This window comes from Tamandua tetradactyla, chromosome 9 (assembly GCF_023851605.1).
Source record: "Tamandua tetradactyla isolate mTamTet1 chromosome 9, mTamTet1.pri, whole genome shotgun sequence".
NCBI lineage: Eukaryota > Metazoa > Chordata > Mammalia > Pilosa > Myrmecophagidae > Tamandua > Tamandua tetradactyla.
In genome coordinates, this window is record NC_135335.1 from 643,917 (window position 1) to 671,887 (window position 27,971).

Sequence of the window (27,971 nt, forward strand, 5' to 3'; positions counted from 1 at the left end):
CGGAGCCTCGGCCGTTCCTTAGTTACTTCCCCAGCAGGGCTCCTCCCTCTCGAGAACCTCGGGCCCCGCCCGAGCGGCTGCAGTGGGGCCAGGGCTGGGGCATACGGCGGCTGTGCGGGGTCCCAGGGCCAGTCTCCCACCTGCCCAACCACGTCGCCCTCGGAAAGCCCCTCCTCCCACAAATAAAGCGCGGAGACAGCGGAGCAGTGGATGGTGTTGTTGCTGGGAGACGGGGGGGGGCACAGGGGAGGCCCAGGCAGCGGGCTGTGTCGTGTTCCCGCCCCCTCCCCACGCCTAGGCCTGCGCGGGCTCTGGGGAGGCGGGTGCGGCGGCCAGGCCTGTGCGACGGATGCCGTCCTGGTACTTGTGGCGGCCGAGCTCCAAGATGGCCCGCACCTCCTCGGCCACGTCCCTGCGGTCACTCTGCTCCAGAGCCTGCAGCAGGAGCCCCACGGCGCCCGGCTGCCCCACCTGGCGCTCAGCCCAGGAGAAGAGCATGTGGCGGATCTGGCCGTCCAGGTCGTCCCTGGATGTGGCGGGATGAGGGACAGATGTCATGGAGGGGCCCGCTCAGCAGCCCCTCAGGATGTGGGTGCCAGGCCCCCACCCTTTCCAGCCTCTGCTTTGACCCCCCCACCCCCCGGGGCCAGGCGGGCAGCTCACCGGTGCCGGTGCTGGATACGCTGCAGCTCGCTGTAGGGCAGGCCCAGGTGGAGCGCCACGGCCGGCCAGTCGGGGCCCAGGCGGCCGGCCACGCTCAGCAGGTTGCTCGGGGTCAGGAAGCCGCTCTCTGCATCACCCAGGTTCAGAGGCGCCAAGGAGAGGCCAGCGCCCGGGCCCTGCCCAGTCCCCCTGGTGCCCCGCAGCCTCTATAGGAGAGAAGACCTAGGTGAGGCCAGGTCTCTGCTCCCTACCGCCCCCCCGGACCCCCCCACCTCACCGGCAGCTTCAGGGGCAGCGTGGCCAGCCACAGGGTGTCCGCACCCTTCTTCTGCCGGGCGGCTGCGGCCTCCTCGGGCACCTCTGCGGGCACTGAGCCTCGGTAGAAGGACACCTGGGGGTACAATGCGGTGCTCAGTGCTCTGGCCACTGCCAGGGCTGCGGGGCGTCCTCCCCTGATGGGCCCACCTGGCCCCGCACAGCCTGGGCCTGGCGGTCGCGGGTGGTGGTCACGTACACCTCCTTCACGTTCCTCAGGTGGGAGTAGAACACGAAGCACACCCGGCCTTGCACGCAGTCGGGGCGCTCTGGGGGAGGGGTGCAGGGGTGGTCGGGGCGGGCTTGGGCCGCAGGCCCCCGCCCCAGGGCCACTGCACCTACCCGCATCCACCTCGATGCCGCGCTCAAAGGCGGCAAAGAACTCCTCGCCCTCGAACAACTCCACGGTGTCGGAGGGCTCAGGGCCGCGGTAGCGCTCCAGCAGCCGCTTCAGGGTGGCGTCCACCTGCAGGGCACCTGCCTGGTCCTGACCTGAAGGCCCTGGGTGCCCCTGGCCTGCCCCGCCCCCGCGTGCCCAGCCGCCCACCTTGCTGTGGGGCAGGCACTGCAGCAGGACCTGCTCGGGGTCCCGGCGCCTCTGCAGGGCGAGCAGGTTGACGCGGTGCAGCCGCAGCCGCTCCCAGGCCTTCCGCGCCAGGCCCCCCACACAGGTCTTGGCGGTGTACCACAGCCAGTACCTGGGCGGGAGCAGGGGTGAGGGGCCGGACGGACCCGTGGGGCCCTACAGCAGAGAGACGGGGCAGGGGTGGGGACGGACCAGGAAAAGTGGGTGACCTGGAAGCGGGCGTAGAGGTGCGTGAGCTCCAGGCCCACCTGAGCAGTGACGTCATCCCAGGTGGCCGCGGGAGGGGCCCGGTACAGCAGATGCAGGCAGGTGCGATCCAGACTCAGGCCTGGTGGTGGGGGGTGGGGGCAGAGGCTGAGGACCTGGCGGGGGACCCCGCCCAGCACGGCCCCTCACCCCTAAGTGGCGGCTTGAGGTCCCACTGGCCCCTCACCTGTGACGCCGGGGGGCAGAGGCAGCTGCACAGTGACGGGCCGGAGGAAGCCGGGGGGGCCGCTCTGTGAGAGGCACAGAAGGGGGCTCGTGGCCGCCCCCGGCTCCCCCACCAAGGCTCGCAGCTCTCGGCTGGCCACACGCACCACCTGGGGAACAGGCCACCTGAGCCTCACCTGTGTGGCCGGGCCCCGCCCCTGCCCCACGGGACCGGCCCTACCTGCATGCAGACGCAGCAGGGCTGCTCGGTGGCCCCAGGGGGGAACGTGACCTTGATCCCAGGATGTCCCGAGGAGCACAGCAATGTCCCCTCTGGTGGCACCAGGCAGGAATTGGACACGGGGCGCAAAACCACAAGAAACCACGAGAAGTGGGGCACCTGGCAGTGAGCCCAGAGCCGCTGAAGCAGGGGAGACAAGGTCAGAGGGGAGACGGGGTCAGAGGGAAGATGGGGTCAGGGGAGCCAGAGTTAAGGGGAGCCAGAGTTGGGGGGAGCCAGGGTCAGAGAGGAGCTAGGGTCAGGGGAGCCCACTCCCTGGCGCTCTCCCAGTTGGCCAGGGGAGCCCTCACGCTGGGAGCCTCTTCCTCCAGGTGGGTCTCCAGGTCCCTCCAGCTGCCACTGTCCTGGGTCCTCACCACTACCTCCCGGCAGCGCCGGGCGCGAGGGGGGACGCACAGCAGCCAAAGGCCCACATCCTGCCGAGCGAGGGTGGTGTGAGTGAGGCGGCCACCTGGTACCCCATCCCAGGCCCCGGCCCACCCGGCCTTGCCTGCTGGAAGGCCACGCCGTGGGGCTGCAGCTCCAAGACGGCGCTGAGCAGTGCATCATGGGGACCCAGGGGGACGAGGCGCGGCTCTGGCAACCACAGGCGATACTGGACGGTCATGGGGGCGGCGGTGGCCCCCGCAGGGAAATACAGGCGGACACCGCAGGCCAGGGCCACAGAGCAGCCTCGGGGGGTTACAGGGAAGCTGCGGAGGAGAGGGCTAGTGGCTGGCAGGGCCCAGCAGAGCCTGACATGGGGCCAGGTGCCCTGGGGGATCTAGGAGACTGCACCCCCCCCAGGCACAGGGTGTCCAGAGGCACTTCTGGCCCTGCCAGCCCCACCCCCTACCTGTCCAAATCCGAGGTCAGGAAGAGCCTGGGCATTTCCGGAAGCACGGGGGTCCCTGCAGGAAGGGACAGACGTCACCAGGACAGGCTCCTCTATCCCGTACCCCACTGCATAATACCGAACATACCTGGGGGGCTTGGTAGGGCTGGTGGGGCCTCGCCCAGGGGGTTCCCCTGCAGCCGCACGAAGGGGGCGTCCAGTAACTCAGGGGGCACGGCCCGGAGTTGGTTGTCCCTCAGGTCAAGGCGGGCAAGCAGCGGGAGGCGGGCAAGGGTGGCAGGCACTGAGGTCAGGGCGTTGCTGTGCAGGACAAGGAGCCGCAAGGACCGCAGACCCGCTGGCGGGTGGGCAGGCACCAGCTTAGGGCCACTCATGGCCACCCCGGCCCTGGGGAGCCCAAGCCACAACAGGACAGTCACCCCAGGGCCTTGCCAAGTGGCCATCTTGGTCTCTGGCTGCCACGGCTGGGACTCAGAGAGGGGTCAGCTCTGAGCAGGCAAAGGCTCAGCGGCAACCCAGGGAGCTGGGGGCACAGCTGCACTCACCCAGGGAGGCAGGAAGGCTGTGCAGCCGGTTGGAGGCCAGATTGAGCTCAGTGAGGTTGTACAGACTCCCAATCTCGGGGGGCAGAGTGTCCAGAAGGTTCTCAGAGAGATCGAGGCGCTGCAGGGCAGAGAGGGCCCCCAGTCCCGGAGGCAGTGTCCGCAGGTGGTTGTGGGTGGCAGAGAGGAAGGTGAGGGCAGGAAGGGCCCCCAGGGCCTCAGGCAGCTCCGAGAGGTGGTTGTGGGAGAGCAAGAGGGCGTCCAGGGCGCGCAGTTGCAGGACGCAGGCCGGGAGCCTCTGCAGGCTGTTGAAGCTCAGGTCCAGGTGGGCCAGGCGGGCCAGGCCACTCAGACCGGGGGGCAGCGTGGTCAGGGAGCCGCGAAGGCAGGCACCCAGTGTGTCCCGGTGCTGCCCACCTGGGAGGGGAACAGCCAGGTGTGGCACAGGCCTCCAGCCTGGCCCAGACAGCCTGGGGCTGGAGACCCCGCTCATCGCAGCTGCAAGCCGTCCACGGGGACCCACTGCAGGAGAAACGGCCCAACCAGGGTCTGCTGGGGGTCTCACCTGTGATGACCAGGGAGCGGAGGCACGGCAGACTGTGGGGCACCTGGGCCAGGGCAGCTCCCAGCAGCTGGGGGTCCTCGTGGGCACTCAGCTGCAGGAATTCCACCTGCAGCAGCTGAGGGGACCGCTGGGCACACAAGCGCAGTAGCCGGTGGCAGCCCCGGGGGTACAGGTCCAGGCTCAGCCGGTTCCCGGCCGGGAGAGGGGACGCCCCACGCCCTGCATCCGCAGGCTCTGCAGCATCTTCTGCAGTGGCTACCCCCTCCTCGGGCTCCAGCCCCTCCGCCACCGCAGCCATCGCCCGACTGTCCTTGGGGGCCAGGCATGTCCCAGCTCGCCAGGCAGGCCTGCGCAGGCAGGGCCCAGGGAGGCTGCAGAGGCAGGGGGAGGGGGTTGCTAGCGGGGGTGGACCCTTTGGTAAAAAGCCATTGAGCTTCAGGTCTGGGTTGATGGGATGGGGGAGGCCCTGCAATCCCTCTTCAGCTCTGGAAGGGGGGCTGGACCCACAGGGCTGGGAGCAGCACTCAGCCTTGGGGGCGGATCCTGCTGGGGGAGGGGAGTTATAGGTCCCAGTTCTGGAAATCGGCCTGTCAGGACATCTTGACTGTGCCTGGGCTCCGGGGACATTCTGACCCCACCCCACCTCCACCCTCCTGGATTCCAGCCCCTCATTCACCAGGTAGGAGCTGGAGTCACTGCGCCCCCCCAGTAAGGGGATCTGGGGTCCAAGCCATGGGACCACTTCGTGACCCCCTCGAGGACGGCTTCCCGCCTTTTCCAATTCTAACTCTTGGGCGGCTGGGGAGGGCGGAGCAGTGGTAGACCCGGCTCGGATCGCGGGAGGAGAGAGCTCCCTCGCTCAGCGAACCCCAGGCCGGCGCTGCGATCCGGGATTCCCCGGCTTCTGTACACGGGAACTCCTCCCGCCCTCGCCGTCTCCAGCGCCCCGCCGGCGGCTCGCGCGTACCTGCGCTCCCGGACCGGCCCAAGGCTCCGGCTGCGCGCCCCTACTCCAGCCAGCGAGCTTCCGGGGGCCGGGACTCCGCGGTTCCGCCCCCCAGGCTCCGCCCCGTCGGAGGGAGCCCCTGCGCCAGGCAGGGTCCGCTCCCCTCTGCGCGTCTGCTGCCCTGGAGACGCGGACGCCGAGCTCAGCCGCGAAGTCGCCCTCCCAGCTGCCACCGGCTTCCTGTGGCCCGCCCAAATCTGTGCCGTCCAGTCTCTCCCGCCAGGAAGGCCCGCGTTGTGCTAAAGGAAGCCCGCCCACTCCGAGGTTCCCCGGCCCCTCAACCCCAAGCCCGCCCTGCTCTGTGCCTTCCCGGGTCCAGGGTAAAATGAGCTGGGGCAATCCCAGAGCGCGGGGAAGGGGTCTTCGGAGGCCGGTCGCAGCTGCTACCCCACCCCCAGCCCCTGCCAGAAACCAGAACCGACAGTGTGCCCCTTCCTCAGCCAGCCTTAACAGTCTCCTTCAGGGAGCCTTCCGGGGTCTCCTCTCAGGCCCCGCAGAGACCTTGTGGGCTACAGTGACTCTCACCACCCACCTCCGCCGTCCCTTACGGAGCGCTCACTTTGGGCAAGGCAATGCCCGTCGGGGCGCTGGTTCCTCCAGACCTCGTGGGTATTGCATAAGGGAGGAAAAGGTGGTCAAATTTTGCTCAAGGCCACGTAGCTGGTGAGTGCCACCACCCGGAAAGGCAAACTGGAGGTCAGTTCTGACTCCCAAGAGAGGCCCCTTCCCAACCGTGACTTCCTTGTGGGAGGGGCTCCCCTTCCTTTGTGCCTGCATCCCCCTCCAGCAGGCGAATGCACCCAATTCCGCCAGTTCTATCCAAACTGCATCGTGTGCACCCTTTGTCCTCCACCTCTGCTCTTACCGCCGTCCCTCCCACGGGGATAATCTGGCAGTTTCCTATCCGTTCTCCCGGCCTCCATCCTCCCCAGCCCTGCCCCACCCCGTGTCCACAACTGCCAACGGGATCTTCCTAAAATCAATCACAATGTGGCACTTGTCTGCTTAAGACATGGCAATGGTTTTCATGTATTTGGTCTTTTGACTTTCCCACTTCATACCTCCGCTGTGTGACTGTGAGCAAGGAAACGTGTCTATGTAGCCCCAAAACGAGGGTGACTGAAGTATGCACCGACCCCCCAGCGTCTGATGCACAGTGTACTCAGCAAGCGCTCGTCATGGCTAGAGCTCTCTCGGCCTCGGGGCCACTGCCCTGTAGCCCTCTGCAGGGCCGGCTCCTTCTCATCTTTCAGTGCAAAGTCGCCCTTTCCCAGGGGGCCCAGATCAAGGGTTAGGGTTAGGGTTAAGGTTCCTCCTCTGTCCCTCTCCCTCACCACCGTCTGGCACCCCTCAGGAGCTATCTCCTCTATTTTTGTGTGTTCTTGCATTGGAGTTTAACTTCCATGGATGCGGGGCTGGGCCCAGGCCGTCCTCTCAGGACCCCCGCGCTCAGCAGGGACCCCGACGCGGAGGGACTGATGGATGACATATGCTAACTTCTGCGTGAACATAAGCTGTGATGCACCGAGAAGGCCCGTCACTCGGTCTTCGCCCGTTCCGGGCTCTCTTCGTGAAACGGCGGTGGCAGGCCTCCCGCTTTGCCGAGGAGGGTCAGCGCTCGTCTTCCGGCCCAGTCTCCCTGACCCACGAGCCACGGTCCAAGGCCAGCCACGAGGCCCGACAAGGCTCCGGCTGCGCTGTATGAGTACGACGAGGGATTCGCCCACCTCTCGGAGCCCGGCTTGGGACGGCCGCCACCCCGCCGGCCACCGGGCCTCGGGTCCCTAGTGCCGGGTCAAGTGCACAGGCGGAAGGGCGGCCGACCGACGCCCAGCCTCCATCCGGGCCCACGTGCAGCCCCGCGCAAGCCGGCGGCGCACACGCGCTTCCGGCAGCGATGCACCATGGGACTTGAAGTTGCCTTCTGGAGAGCCTCCCGGAAGCCCTGCGACTGGGAGGATTGCTGCCGCGCTGCATGTTGGGAACTGTAGGCGCCGCGTGGCATGCTGGGAGCGCTGGGCGCAGGAGGGAACAGCGGTCCGCTTCGGACTCGCGGCTTTCTTTACCTTAAAGCCCCCCGGATTTCTGGGGACATTCATCCCACGCTGCAAAAGACGCCGGTTCTGGAAACACCGTCGCCTTTCCGTGCGACCGCTTGTCTGGGACAGGACAATGGCGGCCCCTCCGTCCTCATTGGCTGAGTGCCCCATGACGTTACCTGCGGCGCCGCAGGCAGGTCCCGAAGGCTTCTGGGAAGCGGTTTAATCCCGCCTCCTGCGCCGGCCCCTTCCTTTCCCTCCTCGCCGCCGTCGAGGTCGCACGCGTGAGGTCTTCCTGCTGCCGCCGCGTGAGTGGGGTGCCCGGCTCGGGGCGCGGGGGCAGGACGGGTGCGGGCGGCGCCGCGGGCCGCGGGACAGGCCGGTCTCCCTGGGGGGGGGGTCGCGGCGGGACCGTCGGTCGGGCCGCGCGAGGCCTCCTACGGCCCCGGGGTGGGGGCGGGAGGCAGCCCGGCTAACGCCGCGCCCCCCCACACCTCAGGATGCGCTACGTCGCCTCCTATCTGCTGGCCGCTCTCGGGGGTAATTCCTCCCCCAGCGCCAAGGACATCAAGAAGATTCTGGACAGCGTGGGCATCGAGGCGGACGACGACCGGCTCAACAAGGTAGCACCCTGCTCCCCGCGCGCGGGTGGCGGGGGCAGGGGCAGGCCTGTGCTGGTGCAGGTGGTGCGTTTTAGTTCCAAGGAAACAGCCACTGGTTAACAGCGAAGTCTCGGTTAAAGGGGCTCAGTAAGAGCTTAAAGGAAGTAAGATGTGTAGTTTAAAATCTCTTACACCCACAGCAAAAGCGTGTCAATGAAGCTTCGGTGTGTATTTCTTTTAGGTCTTATTTTTAAGTGCTGATTTAGTATGTTAAGCATTTGCTTGTGTTTTGGGTTCTGAGGTTTAGAACTGTGGCGGGTGTTTTTCTCCCATCATTTGTGTGTGGCTGGTGACTGCCGTGCTGGATGGTCTGGGCCTGGAGATTTTGCAATGTTCTTGGTGCGGTACTCTTGCAGGCAGCCCTGGCCCAACTCGAGGCACAGTCAGTGTTGTTCTCTTTGCTAACTGTTGGTTGTGACGTTTACTCCAGGTCATTTCTGAGTTGAACGGAAAAAACATCGAAGACGTCATTGCCCAGGGTGAGTGTGTGTGTGGGCGGGGTGTTTTTCACAGGAATGCCCAAAGGACTTTTGGGGTCCATCCTAATTCCTGCTGGCCAGCCTGTGGCCTGCCAGGCTTCGCTTGTGGACCAGAGCACCCTAGAAGCTTCTCCTAGAAGAGTGAGCTGTGTCCAGTGGGCTCATGACATAGGTGCTTCTAGACAGTCCCAGGAACAGGCGCCAGAGGAGGTCCTGTTTCTCGATGGACTGCAGGGGGCCCCTCCTCGAGGGCTTGGCTGCTTGGTACAGGCCCTTCCCATAATTTCTCTGAAGCCTGCAGTGTTTTGGGAGTGGTGTTTGGGTTTTATGTAAACAGTTTTTACCACATGGTTTGTTTTGAAAGGAGGAATACAGGACACTTGGTACAGCCACAGCTCCTTGCCCCACCTTTGTTGGCCAGATAGTTTGCTAGTGATGTTATCCGGAGGTGATGAACTGATTTAGAAGTTGAGCTTTGCATGTGATGTGGCAAAGTCGACTCAGTCAACAGCTGGGGCTGGGAACCCATTGTTGAACCAAGGCACTGAACCATGAGGACAGCAGACTCATCTGCCTGCCTATGTGGGCCTGTGGGCCTGGGCTTTTGTAAGAAAGGATTCTTAGAGGCAAAAGATGCGGCTAGGAGGGGGTAGGGGAAGGAAGTCCATTTTTGACAGTGAAGCAAGTAGTTTATGTGACTGCTGTGGGGGTGATGGGGGCAGGATCCTTTTCCAGGAATAGGGCAGGGAGGACTGCTGTGCGTGAGGAAGTCTGGGTTCCCCATGCCACTTCACTCCTGGGCTCTGGCACCTTACCCCTCCCCCAACCCACCGCCTCTGGTTTCTGCAGGCATCGGCAAGCTGGCCAGTGTACCTGCTGGGGGGGCTGTGGCTGTCTCTGCCGCCCCAGGCTCTGCGGCTCCTGCTGCCGGCTCGGCCCCCGTTGCAGGTAAGTGGAGGCTGAGGATCAGGTAGCAGCTGTCCCCAGGGCGAAGGGTCTCCCTGTGGGACTCAGGCCTGTGGGGTGTGCTCACTGAGCTCTTTTCTCCACAGCAGAGGAGAAGAAAGATGAGAAGAAGGAGGAGTCTGAAGAGTCAGATGACGACATGGGATTTGGCTTGTTTGATTAAATTTCTGCTTCCTTGCAAATAAAACCTTTTTATGTACCTTTTGAGCAGCCCATATGCGCTGTAGTATAGCCTCTGCCTTCTGGCCTCAGCCAGGCTCTACCCCGGGTACAGGAACCGGGGAGGCCCACGGTGTAGGGCTTTAAGCAGCATCCTGAGGAGCCCGGTACCACAAGAGTAGCTGGGGTGATCTAGGGGACTCAGATGTGGCCAAGCCTCCTGCCCCTCGAGGACCACCAGGTCCTGGTCAGCGCCTTCCTGGCGTAGCCCTGAACAAGAGATGGGGTGTTGGTTTCCTGTGGCTGGTAGAGAGTTAGGATGCCCCTGTGACACACAGAAACGGATCTGCTTCAGGTTTGAGCCAGTGCCCTGGGCTCTCCCATACCCCTTTTGCATGCATGGCCCCTTAGCTTCTCTACCTTCCTGACAGGTCAGTGACTTGCCACTTGCTCACTGCTGGTCCTGTTCGGGCAGAGCAGACAGGAAGCTGTGCTCCAGAATGTGGGGGACAGAACAAGCCACAGGCCCTGCTGGGGTACTGGGCTGTCACAGGCATGGGTTGGAATCTGGCCTTGGCATTGCTGTCCTGGAGAAGAATACAAGATGGGGGGGGGTGCAAATCTAAGGCCTGTGGGGAAGGCCTGGGTCTCCTGGATGTGTGGGGAGGGTCTGAAGGTGGAGCGAGTTCTTAGGGTTGCCAAGAGGAGCAGGGATGGGGAGTGGGGGTGGAGTATGGACCCAGGTTGGGGAGGGCGCCTCAGCGAGGCCAGGGAGGAGAAGAGATTCCACACTTGTGGGGTGGATGGTGGGGCTGGGGACACCCAGGGTGGAGGCCATGAGGGACTCAGAGGGCACCATGGGGAAGGGGTGTGGCACCGTGTAGCACAGGCATCAGCTGAGCTGGGGGAACTGCCAACACCCTCACACCACCCCAGGACCAATGCAGAGGGAGGTCTCAGCCAGTATTCCGGGAAGGGCCGCCCTGTTCCTGGCTCTTACATGACAGCCCCAGGGGCCTGGGAGGAGGGGCTGTGTAGAAATAGGGGCAGAAGTCTCCCTGTGGCGAGCCAGGCCATGTCATGGAGGAATGGCCTAGGCCCAGCCCTTTCTTGGCCTCTCCTTAGGATTTGTGGTGGGAGAAGCCACTTTCTTAGGTCCTGGCTCAGTTCACACTTCCATCAGCGAGTTACCCTGCTGAGACCATCTGTTCCCAGGACAGCCTTGGGGATTCCCTACTGCCTCCAGCAACATTGCCCAAGGCTCAGCTTCTCCTGACACTCTTGTCATCCTCCCTCCTGGTCAGTGGGCCTTGCTGGCCATACCCCCACCCAAAGCATTTAGGTAGGGGATGGGGTCTCCTCTGCCAAGAGGAGTTCCTTCTGATTTATTGTGGTAGGCTGGGTATAACAGGATTTCCCGTTTTAGCCACTTTCACTCTTGGCTACCACCACTGCCACTCAACCCCCAGGTCTGGTCATCACCACAGAGGGTCAGAGTGCTGTCGGTTTACCCTCCTGCACCACTGGCACCTGAGCCAGACCCCCTCTCCCCAGTCCGTCCCACCAGGCCTTTGCACACGGTTTGCTGTGGGCAGCCCAGTGCCCTACTTGTCTAACTGCTGCTGCTTTGAAACCCACCCAAAGGCCACCTCCTCCTGGAAGCCCTCCCAGGGTCTCCCCAGTTGCCTCACACCCCTAACTACTCATTTTGCACTTCAGTAAACACCCACCCCGTCTGGCTGGAGGGAGCTGAAGTGGCCTAACAACTACTCACCACGCCTGCCCCCAGCTGGGCACACAGTAGGTGCTCTGGGTGGGGTGGCTGGGAGCACAGCTAGCATGGAGACAGGGGACTTGATAGCTTGACCCCAATTAGCCTATCCTGGCTCTCTAGCCTTGGGAGACAGACACCTTCCACCCCCACCCCCACCCCCACCCCCACGCACTCCACCACCCCACCATAGAAGCGCCTCTTGCTTTGCGGGTGGGGTAGGGTGCCGGCTGGTCCTGAGGCCCAGCAGGCTAGGCCTGTGCCACAGTCCCGGGGAAAATGTGCAAGGGGGCCGGGAGGTGGCGTCACCGCACCACCGGGGTGTGTCCCACCTGCTGGGGCACTTAGTAGAGGCGGTAGGGCCTGGCCCCTGGGGGGCAGGGCTCGGTCCGGCGGGTGGCCCCGGAGAGTCCCTGGGGTCGCTGTCGATGTGTTCCTGCCTCTGGGCGAGCTCCTCGGTGTCCCGGGCCTGGGTGGTGTGGGGGACCCGGCGAGAGGGGTTACGGCCGCCCAGAAGCCGGGCGATCCCTCGCGGGTCCCCAGGCGGGGCGAGCGCCCCCATCCCTCGGGCTCGGGCGGCACGGCGGGCGGGGCGGCGCGGCGGGGAGGCAGGCCCTGCGGCCGGAGGGGAGCCGGGGGGCCGGGGGGTGGGAGGCGGGGCCACCGGTGGGCGCGGCCGTTCCCCACGCGCCCCGATTGGTCCCGCCCCGCCCTCGCCCTGCCCCCCGTCCCCGCTCTTAACGCCGCCTCCGCCCGCGCCGCGCAGAGTCTCCGCCCCGGCCCGCGAATTCAGAGCCGTCCCGAGCTCCGCCGCCCCGCCGCCACCCCAGCTCCCGGCACCGCGAGCACGCGGAAGAGGGGCCCGTGCGGCCGCCGCGATGTTCCCAAGGGAGACGACATGGAACATCTCGTTCGCGGGCTGCGGCTTCCTGGGCGTCTACCACATCGGCGTGGCCTCCTGCCTCCGCGAGCACGCGCCCTTCCTGGTGGCCAACGCCACGCACATTTACGGCGCCTCGGCCGGGGCGCTCACGGCCACCGCGCTGGTCACCGGGGCCTGCCTGGGTGAGCCGGGAGGGGCGCGGCGACGCGGTCCGGGGGCGCGGGGACCCGGGCCCAGCATCCAGCCGCGGGCGCCGGGTCGGGGGCGGAGCCTGGTTTGTTTTGCTCCGAGGGCGCCGGGCAATTGGGCCGGGACGAGCGCTTGGGGGCTGAGCTGCGCCCGCGGCCGCCTCTCGGGTGCAAAGGTTGCGGGCGGGCTGCTGCAGCCAGAGCTGCCCCGTTGGAAGAGCGCGAGTCGGGGGAGGGGCCTGAGGGCCAGCAGCCTGGGTGCCAGCGGTCACTAAGTCCCGGGCTGCGCCGCTCCAGGCTGCATTGGCCCCCTCGGGGTGCGCCCTGGTTGTGCTGCCCGGGCACTGCGGCCTGGCCCTCCCGAGGGTCCCCGGAGAGGAGCCTGGCTGACCTCCATGCTGGACCTGGCTCGCTCTCTCTGAAGTCCTCTTCCATGCTGGTGGGCACTGCCCCGTCTTGCCCACTGCCCCCTCGGGCGTGGGCCCCGCCATGGGATCAGAGTGGGCCTACTGTCTCCAGTCCCGTGGACTGTCCTGCTGCTAAGGGGTGTAGGGGTGTAGGGCCCTGTGTGCTGAGATGGCCCCTCCCTTCACACTCACTTCCAGCTGGGCACGTGTGGTGTTTACCGGGTACCTCAGGAGTCCTGAGAACTGCTGCCCAGTGCCCCTCCCTGTTAGGGCAGCCAAGGTGACACCGGGGTCACGAGGCTCTGGAATGCAGCACGCAGCAGGCTCCTTTCCAGGGCTCTCCCCTGCCCAGTCCTGTCACCTTTGCCTAGAGAGGGGTGGGGAGGAGGAAGCACAGGTCTGTATCCTTGGACCTCCAGGGGCCCCCTGCGGTGGTCCTGCACCCCTGCCTCATCCTGCTGGCCCCATGCAGGCTTTTAGCAGTGTTCTCCAGCCCCCTGCTGGCCTCAGGACACAGCCCGGCGCCTGGTGTTCGAGTTGGGGACGTGACCCCCCCACCCCAGCGCCTCCTGCTCTGCCAACAAGGCTCATGTGGCCTTGGAACCTTGATCCACTGTGGTGTGGCAGGGGGTGAGAAGGAGAGGGCTGGGTGCCTGGGGAGGAGTGCTGCTCTGGCTGCGATGGGAGTAGCTGGGCCTTCCAGGGGATGGGGCTGCCCGCTGCGTTATGTCCCTGCTGCTGGAGCCCTGGCCAGGCCATGCTGGGCGAGTCCAGCCCCCCTTCTGCATCTGGCCAACTGGGTGAAGGCTGAGGCTGGTCAAAGTTGAGCCTCTGCCCCCCTCCCCCCACCCGGCTGGACTCCACGCTGGGACCAGTGACTCATGGGGAAGGGCAGTTGGGAAATACTGGACAGAGAGCAGGTCCCTGCCCCCATTGGCCGGTGCTAGCTGTCTACCATTCCAGGGACAAGTGGCAAAAGTCCCAATTGTGGGCATGCCATATGCCCAAGGCCATCCTGGGAGACCCTGGGCATGGAGCCTCAGAGAGGGGGCTGAGTCCGGGGGTGCTTGCCCTGAGCCCTAGACCTGCTGCCCCAGGTGAGGCTGGTGCCAACATCATCGAGGTGTCTAAGGAAGCCCGGAAGCGGTTCCTGGGCCCTCTGCACCCCTCCTTCAACCTGGTGAAGACCATCCGGGGCTGCCTGCTGAAGATACTGCCAGCCGACAGCCATGAGAGGGCCAGTGGGCGCCTGGGCATCTCCTTGACCCGCGTCTCAGATGGCGAGAATGTCATCCTGTCCCACTTCAACTCCAAGGAGGAGGTCGTCCAGGTGGGCCCTGGGTGAGGCCGGGCTCAGCTCGTCTCCTGCCCTGCCCTGCTCTCCCCCTGTCTGCCCCTCCCCTCCCTCCCATCACTCCACACCCCCTCACACTCACCCCCCCACACCAGGCCAATGTCTGCAGCACCTTCATTCCTGTGTACTGTGGCCTCATCCCCCCCTCCCTCCAAGGCGTGGTGAGTCCCCTGCCTGGGTGCCTAGCACCTCATCCAGGGTGGCAGGTTGGGTGGAGTCTGGGCTGTGGGACAAGGGGACAGAGGATGAAGGCTGTGGCTGCCCCCCCATGGCCCCTTACTACTGCCGGCTGCCTGTTGCCTCACTTCCCCCCCCCCGTTACACAAGAGGCCTGGAGGAGACACTTCCTGGGGCTGCCCCCCCTCGGGCCACGTGCTCATGCCCTGGTGGGCCGGTGGCCACTGTCCAGGGGCTGAAAGGCCAAGGGAGACAGCTCCAGGGTGTACCCCGAGGGTGGGGTGGGGGGAGGGGTACTGCGGGGGTGGGGGGTGGCGCTGCAGTGGGGGGATGGCCTCACTGTGGCGTATCATGCCCCAGCGCTATGTGGACGGGGGCATCTCGGACAATCTGCCTCTCTACGAGCTCCAGAACACCATCACGGTGTCCCCCTTCTCCGGGGAGAGCGACATCTGCCCGCAGGACAGCTCCACCAACATCCACGAGCTGCGCGTCACCAACACCAGCATCCAGTTCAACCTGCGCAACCTCTACCGCCTCTCAAAGGCCCTCTTCCCCCCGGAACCCCTGGTGGGTCGGAGCCGGGCGAGGCCTGTGCAGCCTCCCGGCGTCGGGGTGGGAGGGCTCAGGGCGCACAGCGTCTGGCCATTCAGGATAGGTGGGGTTTGGGGGCAGAGGCAGGTGGGGCGCCGGGGACACAAGGCTGCACAACAGCGCATGCGGGACGGGGTCCCTGCCCCATCTCGTCCATCCCCCTGCCTCAGGTTCTGCGAGAGATGTGCAAGCAGGGCTACAGGGACGCGCTGCGCTTCCTGCGGAGGAATGGTGCGTAGCGGGCGGCCGGGCGGATCCGCGCGCGGGGCAGGGGCCGGTGGAGCGGTGCTGGCTGCTGTCCTCTGCCAGCCGCGGCCGCGCTGAGCGACTGTCCCCGGGCCCCGCCCCCGCCAGGCCTCCTAAACCGGCCCAACCCCTTGCTGGCGCTGCCCCCCGCGCGCCCCCGCGCCACCGAAGACCCGAACGCGGATGCCGAGACGGCGGCAGACAGGGCCCCAGCGCAGAGCCGCCCGCAGCCGCCGGTGGAGGCCCACATCTTGGAGCATCTCCCCGCCCGGCTCAATGAGGGTGAGCGCTGGGGAGGGGGAGGGAGGCGGCCCCGGGGAAGCCGAGGTGCGAAGCGGCCGGGAGCTGCCCCTTCTCCCCCGGCCGTCAGCCGCGCCCCCTCCGTCACCGCCGCAGCCCTGCTGGAGGCCTGTGTGGAGCCCCGGGACTTGCTGAGCACGCTCTCCAACATGCTGCCCGTGCGCCTGGCCGCGGCCATGATGGTGCCCTACACGCTGCCGCTAGAGAGCGCCGTGTCCTTCACCATCCGGTGCGTGGCCGGGAGGGGAGCTGGGGGCCCACGTGGGCGTCGTCCCTGGGCGGGGAGCGGAAGGTGGGGTCCGGGACGCCCGGTCCCTGAGCCCGTGCCTCTGCCCCCCCCCTCCAGCCTGCTGGAGTGGCTGCCCGACGTCCCCGAGGACATCCGGTGGATGAAGGAGCAGACTGGCAGCATCTGCCAGTACCTGGTGATGCGCGCCAAGAGGAAGCTGGGCAGCCATCTGGCCTCCAGGTGAGCCGCGCTCATGACGATGCCCACCGGGCCTGCAGCCCCGCGGCCCGAGCTAAAGCCCTCCCGCCCACAGGCTGTCGGAGCAGCAGGAGCTGCGCCGTGCTCGGTCGCTGCCCTCCGTGCCGTTGTCCTGCGCCGCCTGCAGCGAGGCGTTGCCCTCCTGGGTGCGCAACAGCCTGTCGCTGGGGGACGCGCTGGCCTGGTGGGAGGAGTGCCAGCGCCAGCTGCTGCTCGGCCTTTTCTGCACCGACGTCGCCTTCCCGCCTGACGCCCTGCGTATGCGCGCACCTACCGGCCCCCAGGCCTCGCAGCGTCCGCCAGGCTTGCCCCCCTGCTGAGCGACCCCCACCCCGGCCTTCCCCAGCGTCCCGGGGTCCCGGTGCCGAGGGCTAGGTCCCCCCGGCCTCCCTGCCTGGTGAGGCAGGGACCCCGGGTCCACCTGTGCCTCCCCTCACCGCTCTGCCCGGCTCCGGGAGGGGGTGCGGACCCCTGGCCGCTGCGGGAGGAGGGGCTTTGCTGCGGCGAGGGGCGTGGTGGTGCTCCCCTTCCCCCGTGGCCGTCGAGGCCCCTATCCCCTGTGCCTCAAGCCTTTCACCCAACTCCCTCGCGGGCCCAGCCTTCGGGGGGGGGGGGAGCGGGCAGGGGGCACTGGCTGCGCATCTGGGGGCTCCCGGGCCCCTGGCCACTGCTCAGCATGCCCCTGTCAGCGCAGTGTTGCCCCCGAGAACGCCACACCTGCGCCACCTACCTGTTCTGCAGCTTTCGCTCGAGAATGTGCATAAAGAATTATTTATTTTCGCCAAAGGAAATAAAATCCATAACACACCACTGCCTCCTTCACTTTGCGTCCTCCCACCCTGCCATGCCTGCGCACCCGGTGGGCAGAGGCAGGGAAGGCCCGCTGCCGGCCCCCAGACCCCCTCCTCCCGCTGCGGCCAGTGCATGTGTCCCCCCACCCTCTGCCCAGGCCTGCTGGCTCCCCCTGGGCACAGCTTGTCAGAACCAATGGAAATCTTTGGGACTAGATCCTGCTAAATAAAAACTAAGTGATGTTTACAAAAGGTAGAGTTGGCACTGCCAGGCTCCCAGACAGGGAGGTGACAGGGGCAGAGATAGCTGTGGAGAGTGCCAGAGCAGAGTGCCGGGGTGTGGGGGCAGCTGCGCTGCCTTCTAGTTGGGTATTTGGACACGTGTGTGCCAGGCTCTGCTCTCACCATCATCTCAAACATCACTGGCCAGATATGTGTGCCCCTTTGTGCCCCTGTGCCCACCTTGTCACCTGCCAATGCACAGAAAGGGTTTGGAATTTTGGAAGTGGGGAGAAGTCTGCTGGACATTGGCCCAGTCAGGGGGTCAACCTTACTCTAGGGAGAAACGGTTTCCTGTTCCTGCAGCCTGAGGGGTTGGGAGGGGCCAGCCAGGGTTCTGGGTGTCTGAGCACTTGGCCCTGCCCCTCCCCCCACACCGTGGGGCGCCGTGGCAGTGCTGGGGGCAGCTCCTGAGCCAACAATAACGGCGGTAGGACCGCAGGACTGGGAGAGCCGGCCGGGCAGGTCCCCAGGTGCCAGGGGCCACCCCCTTGGCCTCAAGGTCCTGTCGCAGAGGCCCCGGCTGCTGTCGTGCAGCCATCTGTGCCCCTCTCCTGGAGGAGAAGCCACTGTGGGTGCAGAGGCCGCCTCTCCAGGTGGGTGCAGACTGGGGGCCCGGGGAAGCCCATGGGCACTTTGTCCCCTGCAGGAGGCTCGCACACAGCTGCCCCCCCCGCCGAGGCCTGTACCCATGCCCTCTCCCAAAGGGTACCCAGGGAGAGAGAGGACTCTCCACCTCCCCAGGCCCAAACACAAGGTCGAGGCCCCAAAGCAGTGAGCGCTGTGGGCGGGCATGAGCAGGGTGCCCTGTGCCCACCCCAGCCCTCTCGGGGCGGCTCCTGCGGCGACTTTAGAAGCCCTTTCCCAGGCTGGGCTGACCGGAAACGCGGGAAGGACACGACTGGACGCGAACCGAGAGGGAAGTAGAGCCGCGGGCCGACCACGGCCATGACAGCCTTTAGGTCCGTTTCCTGCCGGGGTTTCCCACGCGCGCTGCTCGGCACCTCGGCCGCGATCCTCACGACAGGGCGGCCGCGGGCGGTTGGCTGGGCCCTGCTGGGAGACGGGCCCGGGGGCGACGTCTCCAGGGGCCGGTGCGGGGCTCAAGCTCCGGGAGGCGGGGCCGGGCCAGGGGCGGGGGCGCGGCTCGGACCACCAGCCAGGCCGCCGGGCGCGGAATCGCGGGTCCCAGCCGCGACGGGGCGGGGCCGCCGCCCGCGTTTCCGGGAGGAACCGCCCCGCGCGGCAGGTGCGGCGGCGCAGCTCGCAGGTAGGCGCTTCTCCCGCCCGTGGCCCGCGCCCCCACCCGGCCCGGACGCCCGGGCCTGCGGCCACCGGATTTGGGGGCTGGCCCTGCGCACGTCGCAGGCGGTGACCCAGGGGTCCCCCAGAGCAGCCTCCGGCGCCAGCTGCCCTGGCCCTTTCCTCACGGGTCCTGGAGCTCCGGCTCCGGCCAGGGCAGCTCCCTGGTCCGTAGAGCCGTGCCAGGTGCTGGAGGAGACGAGGCGACCGAGCGGCCTGGATAGGGGACAGCCCTGCCATGCTGTCTCCTCGGTGCCCCCTGCGCTGCCCCTCGCTGCTCCTGGCAGCAGTGTAGCGCTGCGGGCAGGGTCGGCGCTAGGGAGCGGCTTTGGGAGATCCGGGACAGGCTGTGGGAATGACAGGTGGCCCTGGTGAGGGGTGGGGCACCCAGCGGGGAGGGCAGAGGGAAGGCCAGAGGGAAGGCGGAAGGCTCCGGGACAGGAAGGGGTGAGTCTGGATGAGTGGCACAGGGACCAGGTGCCAGGATGGGTGCTGGGGGTGGTTTCTACCATGGGCAGGCTGGCTCCCTGCACTTGCACCCTCCTGGTGGGGGGAGCCTGGGCATGGGAGAGAGGAGTCCTCCTTTCTTCCCCAAGCTGGCTTAGGGGCTGAGGACCAGCCAGGATTGGCAGAGCATCCCCTCCAAGCCAGCCTGGCGAGCCTTGTTTTGGTGGCCCCAACTCTACCAGGTGCCCCTTCATTTTCCACCCCAAGTTCTATACCTAGTCTGAGACTGGGGCCCCCGGAAGTGCTCCCTGGCCTGTCTCCTGGGGTTGCAGCCGCCCCACCTGGGGGTGCAGCCCCAGCACTACTTGACCCTCACCCAACCCCAGGCTGTCCCCACTTCCCAGTGACACCCCAGCCCTGCAGCCTTCCCACTCAGGAGTCATACCACAGGGCAGCTGCCCTCCTCTGTGACCCTCCGCCTGGCCATAGGGGGACCCCATCCACTTGCTCCCCTCACTCCAGCTTAGTCACAGGCTCCCTTGCACGCTGCCCCCCCCCCCCCCCCCACATTTCTTTCCAGCTCTGCTCAGGCCCTGACCACTTGCCCACTCCCCCACCCCGGCTTCACAGCACCCAACGGCTGAGACCCCTGCTGCCATGGCCAGCCCTGGGAAGCCCAGGGCTGGGGAAGCCCAGGAGGCAGAGGAAGAGGAGGAGGGGGAATCTGCAGGGTCCCCGGGGCCTGGGGCAGCCATGCTGCAGCAGGCGCAGGAGCTGTTTGTGCTGTGTGACAAGGAGGCCAAGGGCTTCATCACTCGCCTCGACCTGCAGGTGGGCCCCGAGTCCTGAGCCCCCAGCCCCATGCCTGGGACCCCTTCTTTGGCCCCTCACCCTGCTGTCCTTCCCTGGTCAGGGCCTGCAGAGTGACCTGCCCCTGACACCTGAGCAGCTGGAGGCTGTGTTCGAGTGTCTAGACCAGGCTGGTACTGGCATCCTCACCGCCAGGGAGTTCTGTTTCGGCCTGGGTGAGCCCCGGCCCCCCGGCCCCCAGGTCTGCGCCCCGGCCCTTGGCCCCCCAGCACCCATGACTGGCACATGGGGGACTCGTGGGGCCCCTAGCCCACTCATGGCAGCTGTGCCCTCCATTCCCTGGTGAGGGGCCACACGGACACCCCAGGGAGCCCGCTCTTCAGCGGCAGTGGAGTGTATGCAGCTGCCCCTACCACGCGCCCTCTCAGGGGACAGGCCCTGGTGGGGCTGGGTGGCCTGGCGGTCACCTCCCACTCCCAGGCCAATCGGGCCAGAGTAAGGAAGGAAAACAGGAAGCTGGGCCTGAGAGGGCAGGATGTGTGTGTAGTGGGTGGGTGGGGGGCGGGTGAAGGTCTGATCCCGCAGCCGCAGCTGGCAGGGTTCTCCAGGCCCCAGGTGACCCCTGCCCCTATGCCCACAGGGAAGTTTATGGGGGTGGACTCAGTCCTGGGTGCTGTCCCCTCCGGGCCTCCCGAGGAGACCTTCGAGTCGGACTGGCCAGGTGCGCAGGGCGGCGGGATCTCCCCAGAGGGCCAGGACGAGGAGGAGGAGGAGGAGGAGGAGGAGCCCCTCAGTGCAGCGCTGGAGCAGCTGGGGGTGGCCCCAGTTCTGGGCGAGTGAGTCGGTGCTACCCCCACCGAGGCCCTCCCCGCATCTCCGTCTGTCCTTCTGCATCCTGCCTGTGGCAGTCAGGGACCTTAGGCCGGTTCAGCTCCCGCCATTCCATCTCAGCTGCAACCCCGGGAGGGATGGCCCTGATTTACCGCAGAATTTGCATTTCAGGAGGCGGCTGTGGCCTGGGTGGCGGGAGGTGCCCGGCGTAGGGCAGCTCCCAGCCACGCACAGCCGTGCAAACACACAGACTCCTCGGCAGGGGCAAAAGCCCACTGGGGACGGATGCAGTGTGCTCGGGCAAATGTCCCCACCCATCCAGGGCCACCGGGGCTTGTGGGGACTTGCCCCTCAGGGGTGGTGGACAACTGGCCGTTCTGGCTGCCCTTCCCCGGGATCTGGCCTCAGTCCCTCGCGCGCCCCCTCCAGGCAGCGGGCGGTGCGGACGCTCTGGGCCCGCCTGCAGCGTGAGCACCCGGAGTTGCTGGGCTCCTTCGAAGACGTCCTGATGCGCGCGTCCGCCTACCTGGAGGAGGCGGCCCGGGAGCGGGACAGTCTGGAGCAGGCGCTGCGGAGGTGAGGGCCCGGGCGGTGCAGGGGCGGGGCCGGGGCTGGAGCGCTGGGAGGGCCTGATTCGCCTTCTACCGGCCTCCGATCTCCGAAGGCGGGAGAGCGAGCACGAGAGGGAGGTGCGGTGTCTGTACGAGGAGATGGAGCAGCAGCTCCGCCAGCAGCGCCAGCGCCTGCGAAGTCAGGTGGGGCCCACCCCCGCCCCGCGCCGGCCCCTCAACCCCAGCGCTTCTGGCCTCTTCTCCGACTTGGTCACGCCCCCGAGGGCTGCATCTAGCGGGTCCAAGCTCCCTGGATCTAGTGAGGCCCTTCTTGGTCTCATCCCCATGCCCGCTACGCGTTTCTCCCGCTGACACCGCCGCCCCCCACCCCACCAACATCCCTCGGCGTGGCCTGGCCGTCCGCGGAGCTCAGGTGCCATCCCACACCCCGCCTGGCCCAGGACCTTCCCCGGAAGGAGCGCCGCGGCCGCCTGGAGCTGGAGCTGCAAAACCGCGAGCAGGAGCTAGAGCGATCCGGCCTGCGGCAGCGCGAGGTGCGTGGCACTGTCACCCTGGGCTCCTTAGGTTCCCGGGCCTCAGCGTCCCCTGCCCAGAATGGTCGGGAGAGAGAGAGAGAGTTCCCCGCGAGCCTCGCTCCGCTCTCGACCCCGCAGCTGGAGCAGCAGCTGCGGGCCCGGGCGGCGGAGCAGCGAGAGGCGCAAGCCCAGAACGCGCAGCTGTGGCGGGCCAACGAGGCGCTGCGGACGCAGCTGGACCGGGCGCAGGAGCAGCTCCGCAGGCTGGAGGGCGACGCGCGGGGCCGCCTGGAGCAAACCCAAAGGTGCCTGGGGGGCACGCCCGGGGCTCAACTCTGGGCCTCCTCCAGCTCTTCCCCTGCCCATCCCAGTCCCGCCCTGGGAATCCTTTGCGCGGGGTGGGCGCTGGGCCGCCGGGGAATCCTGGAGCTTCCCGCGTCCGGGTCACCGCTCCCCCTGGCAGGGACGTGGTCGCGGTCTCGGGGAACATGCAGAAGGAGAAGCGCAGCCTCCTGCGGCAACTGGAGCTCCTCAGGTGTGCGGAGATCCCTCCTTACCGCCCCACCTCAGCGGCAGCCGCCCCCAGGTGGCTGCCTCCTCCAACCGCTCACCTCACACTCACCCTTCCCCAGGGAGCTGAACACCCGGCTGCGGGACGACAGGGACGCCTATGAGGCCGCGGCGCTGGGCGGAGCTCGCAGGAAGGCTCGGGCCGTGGCGCACCTGCCCGGGTCCACCTGCTGCTGCTGCAGCTGGGCGCGCGCCCCCAGGCGCGGCTCCGCGCACCTTCCCAGCGCCCGCTGACCCGCCGAGGGACGCACCGGGAGTGACCTGGAGAGGCTGCCCCTTGGGGGTGGAATCGTGGTGTGGTGGGGCCCACATAGCGGGCGCTCCGGGCGGTCAGGCTTCGTCCTGCCCCCCGCCCCGGCGACCCCATCTGTGACCAGCAGACAAACTCTCTTGGGCCGAATAAAGCCCAGTGACGCACCGCGACTTCCTCAGCCTTCTGTGCGCCTGGAGCCCCACAGCATGTGTGACTCTGTGCCACGCGTGTGACACTTAAGTGACACGCACCCCACTGGGTCCGCGTGCTGCAGGCCCGCACGTCCTTAGAGCTGGAGCTCCAGCATCCCGGGTCCCGCCGCGGTCCCGCCCGTCCCCGGCAGGGGGCGCTGCAGCCGGGGCTTGCTCAGCCCACAGGAGGCCGGCCAGGCCCAGGGCCACCTCTGCGTCCAGGGCAGGTGCGGGCCAGGCCGGCTGTGCGGAGCCAGGTCCGGGAGCGGGCGCCCGTCTTGCCTGGCCGCCGTAGGTCAGCCTCCTCGTCCGCTGGCACGAGGCGCTGTGCTTTCTCCTCCGCCCCTGACTCCCCTCCAGGCCGTCCTCCACGCGGCAGGAACCACGCCGCGCCCCCCGGCCTGGTCGCGCGTCCTGCGCCCGCGGCGCTTTGGCGCAGGTGGCTCCCGGGGTGGGCGGGCGCGGGCTGGGGCTGGAGGACGCCGCGGCGCAGCCTTGGCTGGCCAGACGGCCCCTTCCGCCCGGGCTCTGCCTCCCGGCCCAGTGCCTCGTTCTCGGGGGAGGGGAGGCGCCCCAGCTGGGCTGCGGACTTCCCCGGGGATCCCAGCTCGACCCCCGAGCGCCTAACACCCTGGATCCCCGGCGCGCTCTCTAGTTCGGGCCTGCCCAGAGTCTCGGCACGAGGGGTGGGGCCGGGGGCGGGGCGGGGCGGCGGGGGGCGGGGCGGGACGGCGGGGGGCGGGGCGGGACGGCGGGGGGCGGGGCGGGACGGCGGGCGGCTCCCACTGGTCAGCCCCGGGCCGCGCATTCTCTGCGCTGGGAGCCGCCGCCCCCGCAGCCGCCGCCTGGGCCCGGACTGCGAAGAGTGGCGGGTGAGTGCGCAACCGGGCGGGGCTGGCCAGGTGGGGGGCCCGGCTGGCGGGAGCGGGGCTGCCCCGAGGACCCTGCGCGGCCGGGCGCGGGAGACCCGGCTGTCCGCACGGTGGGGGTGGGAGGCCGCGCCCGCCGGATCCGTCGCAGCCCATCTCAGGGCGGGAGGGAGACAGGGGCCGCGGGGCGAGGGCGCCTCTCGGCTGCCTGGTCAGGTCTGGCGCCCCCACTTCGGGTCAGGGGCCACGGAGTGCGAGTCCACGCACCCGGCGCAGTGTCCCGCGTCCTCCCTCCTGTGTGGCCGCAGGCCCGCCCGCTGCCCCGTGCACGTGAAGCGGCGGCGGTGACCTCATCGCGGTGGCCGAGCGGGGTGGGGACTCCGGCCGCGGCCTGGTGGCGGACTCCGGGTCCCCTGGTGGGGCCGGCCTTGGGGTGGGGCAGCAGGCCCAAGCCACCCAGGCTGTCTCTGGCAGGCCCAGGCCCCCAGGCTGTCCGTCCCCAGGGGCTGCGCCTTGGCCCGGAAGTCCCGGGGAGAGGGGCTGCTGGTCGGTGGGTCCTCGAGGTCAGGTGTGTGGTGGTGGCCTTCAGGGCAGCGTGGGTGGGCCCCAGCCCCCAGCCCCCAGCCCCCAGCCCCCAGCCCAGTGCTTGTGTTGCATCCCTGGGGCTGCTGGAATAGTGTCTCCAATGCATGGCTTAAAACAATGTGCGGCGGGCGGCCCTTCCTGCTGCCTTCACCTTGACGGACCTGCGCCACGGTCCTCTCACGCCCCCTGCCACCCCCCCTCACCTGTGGTGTGCGGCCGAGGACCCACCCTGCTCTAGCGTGACCTCATCTTAACTAACTCCTTCCACAAGGCCCAATTTCCAAATAAGGTCACGAGCTGAGGTGCTGGTCGGGGACACAACTGAACCCAAAACAGCAGTAGAGGTGTGGGTACCTGTCAGTGCTGGAGCCGCATTCCCTCCGGGGCTGCAGCTGCTGTGCTCTGGGTGGGGGGAGGGCAGGTCAGGGGCCGAGGCCTGGGGGGGGCACGCGGAGGAGGCCTGAGGCCCTCCCAGGATCAGACAGTCCAGCAATGTCTCCTGCCCCACCCTGCCCGCCGCGCCCAGACCAAAACACTGGCCCGGGCCATCCCTCTGCCTCCCGTGGGTCCTGGCCAGGCAGGGGCGGAGCCCGGCAGGGAGGGCCATCAGCGCCCCCTGGGACTGGCCACTGCAACCGGTGACTGTCCTGCCCCGCCAGGCGCGCCTTCAGGACTTCCGTCCACCGTCCACCTACGTCTGCGGAGCCGCCTCCGCGCCTGGTGAGCGCCCGCCGGGCGGGGCAGGAGCGCCGGGGCGGGCCTGTCTGGAAAGGGCGCCCCAGGCCACAGCGCTCAGCTCCCGCCCCTTGCCACTGCTAGATCGGGCAGCTGGCCTGGGGCAGTCCCCCAACCCGCACAGCCCCTACCCCGCCAGGTACATTCCTGGTCAGGAGAGGTCTGGGGTGAGGGGGGAAGGCACATCACACCCCAGCCCTGTTCTGAGGGGGCTCCACCAGCCCAGTGGGAGGGGTGAGGGAGGGAGGGAGCGCTGCCGCCCCCCCATAGACCCAGAGAGCCTCCCCAGGCCGCCCGGTGAGCAAAGGGCAGGTCCATTCCACCCACTCCCTCAAACCTCCCGGCCTGTGACGTGGGGCCTGGGGAATGCTGGGAGGACCTGCCTGAGCTCCTGTGTGGGGCACCGAGTGGGCGAGTCAGCTGGTGGGGGAGTCTTCTATGCACCCCTCCCTGGGCATGGCCGTGGCCTCGGGCTTGGCCCTGGTGGCTCCAGGCCACCCCCCCACACACAGGAAGTGACTCGGCAGAAGGGACTCCAGTCCTGGTGGCCACGGAGACTCCCTCCCAGGCTTTCCCCTGGCAGCAGGGCCCCAGCTCAGGGTCCCCTCCTCCCGTCTGACCACTGCCTGCCCCACCCCCCAGCCCCAGGATGGGCGAGTTCAGCGAGAAGGAGACGTGCGGCACCGTGTGCCTCAAATATCTGCTCTTCACCTACAACTGCTGCTTCTGGGTGAGGCCCAGCCCCAGCCCCAGCCCCAGCCCCTGCCCCTGCCCCGGGGGTTTGGGCCCCCACCAACCCCCTGCCCCTGCCCCAGCCCCTGCCTGGGGGCTCAGGCCCCCACCAGACCCCCTCCCCTGCCTCCACCGGCCCTGGGGGCTCAGGCCCCCACCAGCCCAGGCGCCCCATGTCCCTTCCCTAGCTGGCTGGCCTGGCCGTCATGGCCGTGGGCATCTGGACCCTGGCTCTGAAGAGCGACTACATCAGCCTGCTGGCCTCGGGCACCTACCTGGCCACAGCCTACATCCTGGTGGTGGCGGGCATTGTCGTCATGGGGACTGGCGTCCTGGGCTGCTGTGCCACCTTCAAGGAGCGGCGGAACCTGCTGCGGCTGGTGAGCGGGGCAGGGGGAGGCACGTGCTCAGGCCTCTGCACGGCCGTGTCCCCGCTGGGCCAGTGGGCATGGCGGTCCCCCACGGGTTGCCTGGGCACTGGTGTCATCGCAGAGTGCGGGTGTCTGTGCCCTGGCCCAGCCTTGTCTGTCCCCCCCAGTACTTCATCCTGCTCCTCCTCATCTTCCTGCTGGAGATCATTGCTGGGGTCCTGGCCTATGTCTACTACCAGCAGGTGAGGGCCGCGCGGGCCGTGGAGGTGGGGGCGGGGCGTGCACAGGCCACAGAGGTGGAAACAGGTGTGCACAGGCTATGGGGGAGTGACGGGGTGTGCACAGGCCACGGAGGTGGGGACGGGTGTGCACAGGCCATGGGGGAGCGAGGGGCGTGCACAGGCCATGGGGAACAGTGCAAGGCATGCGCAGGTCCCGCTCATCTCCATTTGACCCTACCCCAGAGCTGAGCTCTGTGCCTTCCACTCCTGGAGGTAGGGGGCTGGGGAGCAAAGCCACCTACCTTGGGTACACAGGGGAGGCTGAAGCCCCATGCCCCACCTCCCTCAGCCAGGTCCCGGGGCTCAGTCCCTCTCAGCTTCCGGCTGACCCGGCCCCTCTGGCTTCTGAGGCCCTCCTGGGCCCCCACCCGACCCCCAACTCTGCTACCATCTGTCCCCTGCCCCCAATTCTGCCCCATCTTGGGGGTGTTAAACTTTGAGGCTAAAGCTCACCTCCTGACTCCCCCTCCCCAGCTGAACAGAGAGCTCAAGGAGAACCTGAAGGACACCATGACGAAGCGGTACCACCAGCCAGGCCACGAGGGCGTGACCAGTGCCGTGGACAAGCTGCAGCAGGAGGTGGGTGTGCACGTAGCCCCGTGGGAGATTGTGGACCTGTGCCTGACAATGGGCAGAAACACGTGTGCTCTTGTGCATGTAAGCAAGTGTACATGCTTGGCGCAGGTGAGCGTGGGTGTGTGCTCGTGTGCAGGTGCATTCTCGGCACAGGTGAGCGTGTGTACACGCCGTGTCCTGGGCTCAGCCATCTGTTCTGTTCTAGTTTCACTGCTGCGGCAGCAACAACTCGCAGGACTGGCGGGATAGCAAGTGGATCCGCTCGGGCCAGGCGGGTGACCGCGTGGTCCCCGACAGCTGCTGCAAGACCATAGTGGCCGGCTGCGGGCAACGGGACCACGCCTCCAACATCTACAAGGTGGAGGTAGGTTGGCGCCTGTGCGGGGGTGTGGGACGCCCGGAGCCTCGGCCACACTCAGCCACCCCCTCCCCAGGGCGGCTGCATCTCCAAGCTGGAGACCTTCATCCAGGAGCACCTGCGAGTCATTGGGGCCGTGGGGGTCGGCATCGCCTGTGTGCAGGTGCGGAGGTGGCGGGGGTGCGGGGGGTGGGGTGGGGGTGGGGGTCTGGCGCTCACCCCGTCTGGCCCTCAGGTCTTCGGCATGATCTTCACTTGCTGCCTGTACAAGAGCCTGAAGCTGGAGCACTACTGAGGCCGCCCGGCCCGGCCCTCTGCCTCTGGAGCTACTGAGCTGACACTACTGACAGACATGCCCTGCCCCTGCCCTGGGCCCAGGGGGAGCAGTGCCTGTCACCTGGTCCCCACACTGCCAGATGGCCTGGCCTTGTGACCTGGCACCTGCCTCTCCTCCCCAGAGACAGTTCCACGTGCCTTTCGCTGTACTCCAAAGTCTTGGGGCAAGGAAAGGCCTCCAGCGCCCCTGCAGCAGGGGGGATGGTCCTGACAACAGAGCACCCCCCCACACACAGGCCACCTCTGGGGTAGGGTGCTCCCCGATGCCCACGCTTAGTCCTAGCGTCTGCCCTGGGGTGCTCTGAGGCCCTGGAGAGGGAGCGGTGCCGGGCAGGCACAGGGCCCAGGTTGCTGGTCCCCACAGGGTGGCCATGGCCTGCCCCACACTGTGCTCCACCCACTGTCTTGGCCATGCCGACTGCTCACACCCTGCCTGCTCAGTGGAGTCCCCTGCCTTAGTTTCCCCACTGCACAGTCAACACTGTCTGAAACACTGTGTCCCTGTGTCTCCCTCTTGAGGATGTTCCCTGGATGGGCAGGGATCTGCCCGTTTTATCCACTGCTCTGTCCCACATGCCCAGAGCTGCTCTGCCACGAAGTGGGCGCTCAATAAATGTTTGTGGATCCGGCA

The 27,971-nt window shown here is 67.5% G+C and overlaps 6 protein-coding genes and 1 non-coding gene across 20 annotated transcripts; 5 read left to right on the forward strand and 2 right to left on the reverse strand.

The window, feature by feature from the left end:
* Positions 1–44: 44 nt before the first annotated feature.
* Positions 45–7,610, reverse strand: PIDD1 (p53-induced death domain protein 1). Its single transcript, XM_077115288.1, has 15 exons — positions 5,186–7,610; positions 4,219–4,589; positions 3,657–4,070; positions 3,239–3,448; positions 3,112–3,166; positions 2,767–2,968; positions 2,567–2,692; positions 2,217–2,396; positions 1,998–2,145; positions 1,757–1,892; positions 1,321–1,676; positions 1,129–1,247; positions 941–1,054; positions 664–869; positions 45–526 (listed from the first exon to the last, which is right to left on the reverse strand). Exons 2-15 carry the CDS (start codon positions 4,514–4,516, stop codon positions 295–297), a joined length of 2,796 nt encoding a protein of 931 aa, XP_076971403.1. The 5' UTR covers positions 4,517–4,589; positions 5,186–7,610; the 3' UTR covers positions 45–294.
* On the forward strand, positions 7,437–9,569 carry RPLP2 (ribosomal protein lateral stalk subunit P2). 2 transcript variants are annotated; one of them, XM_077115309.1, is made up of 5 exons: positions 7,437–7,571; positions 7,763–7,886; positions 8,356–8,404; positions 9,254–9,352; positions 9,457–9,569. In XM_077115309.1, the coding sequence occupies exons 2-5, from the start codon at positions 7,764–7,766 to the stop codon at positions 9,531–9,533; spliced, it is 348 nt and encodes a 115-aa protein (XP_076971424.1). In that variant the 5' UTR covers positions 7,437–7,571; position 7,763; the 3' UTR covers positions 9,534–9,569. The 2 variants fall into 2 exon arrangements, with proteins under 2 accessions (XP_076971424.1, XP_076971425.1); XM_077115310.1 differs by having other exon boundaries at positions 9,460–9,569.
* LOC143646439 (uncharacterized) lies at positions 7,728–25,387 on the reverse strand. Of its 4 annotated transcripts, none has more exons than XR_013157466.1 (4): positions 24,306–25,385; positions 11,633–11,769; positions 9,950–10,116; positions 7,728–9,799 (listed from the first exon to the last, which is right to left on the reverse strand). XR_013157466.1 is itself a non-coding variant. In XM_077115308.1 (3 exons), exons 1-3 carry the CDS (start codon positions 12,804–12,806, stop codon positions 9,630–9,632), a joined length of 351 nt encoding a protein of 116 aa, XP_076971423.1. In that variant the 5' UTR covers positions 12,807–14,595; the 3' UTR covers positions 7,728–9,629. The 4 variants fall into 4 exon arrangements, 1 of the variants encoding a protein (XP_076971423.1); XR_013157465.1 differs by lacking the exon at positions 24,306–25,385 and adding an exon at positions 12,763–14,590; XR_013157467.1 differs by lacking the exon at positions 11,633–11,769 and having other exon boundaries at positions 24,306–25,387.
* On the forward strand, positions 8,459–8,592 carry LOC143647513 (small nucleolar RNA SNORA52). The gene has a single exon (XR_013158132.1). It is a non-coding gene; the product is annotated as a small nucleolar RNA SNORA52 (small nucleolar RNA).
* On the forward strand, positions 12,050–16,744 carry PNPLA2 (patatin like domain 2, triacylglycerol lipase). The gene is made up of 9 exons (XM_077115298.1): positions 12,050–12,365; positions 13,876–14,108; positions 14,228–14,293; positions 14,670–14,879; positions 15,074–15,134; positions 15,258–15,431; positions 15,546–15,678; positions 15,796–15,918; positions 15,992–16,744. Exons 1-9 carry the CDS (start codon positions 12,179–12,181, stop codon positions 16,254–16,256), a joined length of 1,452 nt encoding a protein of 483 aa, XP_076971413.1. The 5' UTR covers positions 12,050–12,178; the 3' UTR covers positions 16,257–16,744.
* Positions 16,853–22,470, forward strand: CRACR2B (calcium release activated channel regulator 2B). Of its 8 annotated transcripts, none has more exons than XM_077115291.1 (11): positions 16,853–17,602; positions 18,905–18,997; positions 19,336–19,586; positions 19,669–19,780; positions 20,206–20,401; positions 20,826–20,972; positions 21,061–21,151; positions 21,409–21,501; positions 21,622–21,788; positions 21,947–22,018; positions 22,116–22,470. In XM_077115291.1, exons 3-11 carry the CDS (start codon positions 19,413–19,415, stop codon positions 22,285–22,287), a joined length of 1,224 nt encoding a protein of 407 aa, XP_076971406.1. In that variant the 5' UTR covers positions 16,853–17,602; positions 18,905–18,997; positions 19,336–19,412; the 3' UTR covers positions 22,288–22,470. The 8 variants fall into 8 exon arrangements, with proteins under 8 accessions (XP_076971406.1, XP_076971405.1, XP_076971409.1 ...); XM_077115290.1 differs by having other exon boundaries at positions 19,386–19,586; XM_077115296.1 differs by lacking the exon at positions 16,853–17,602 and adding an exon at positions 18,240–18,276.
* CD151 (CD151 molecule (Raph blood group)) lies at positions 23,274–27,971 on the forward strand. Of its 3 annotated transcripts, XM_077115305.1 has the most exons (9): positions 23,322–23,369; positions 24,611–24,671; positions 25,329–25,416; positions 25,607–25,798; positions 25,957–26,031; positions 26,545–26,649; positions 26,852–27,010; positions 27,081–27,167; positions 27,240–27,971. In XM_077115305.1, the coding sequence occupies exons 3-9, from the start codon at positions 25,336–25,338 to the stop codon at positions 27,297–27,299; spliced, it is 759 nt and encodes a 252-aa protein (XP_076971420.1). In that variant the 5' UTR covers positions 23,322–23,369; positions 24,611–24,671; positions 25,329–25,335; the 3' UTR covers positions 27,300–27,971. The 3 variants fall into 3 exon arrangements, with proteins under 3 accessions (XP_076971422.1, XP_076971420.1, XP_076971421.1); XM_077115307.1 differs by lacking the exon at positions 24,611–24,671 and having other exon boundaries at positions 23,274–23,369; XM_077115306.1 differs by lacking the exons at positions 23,322–23,369; positions 24,611–24,671 and adding an exon at positions 24,700–24,825.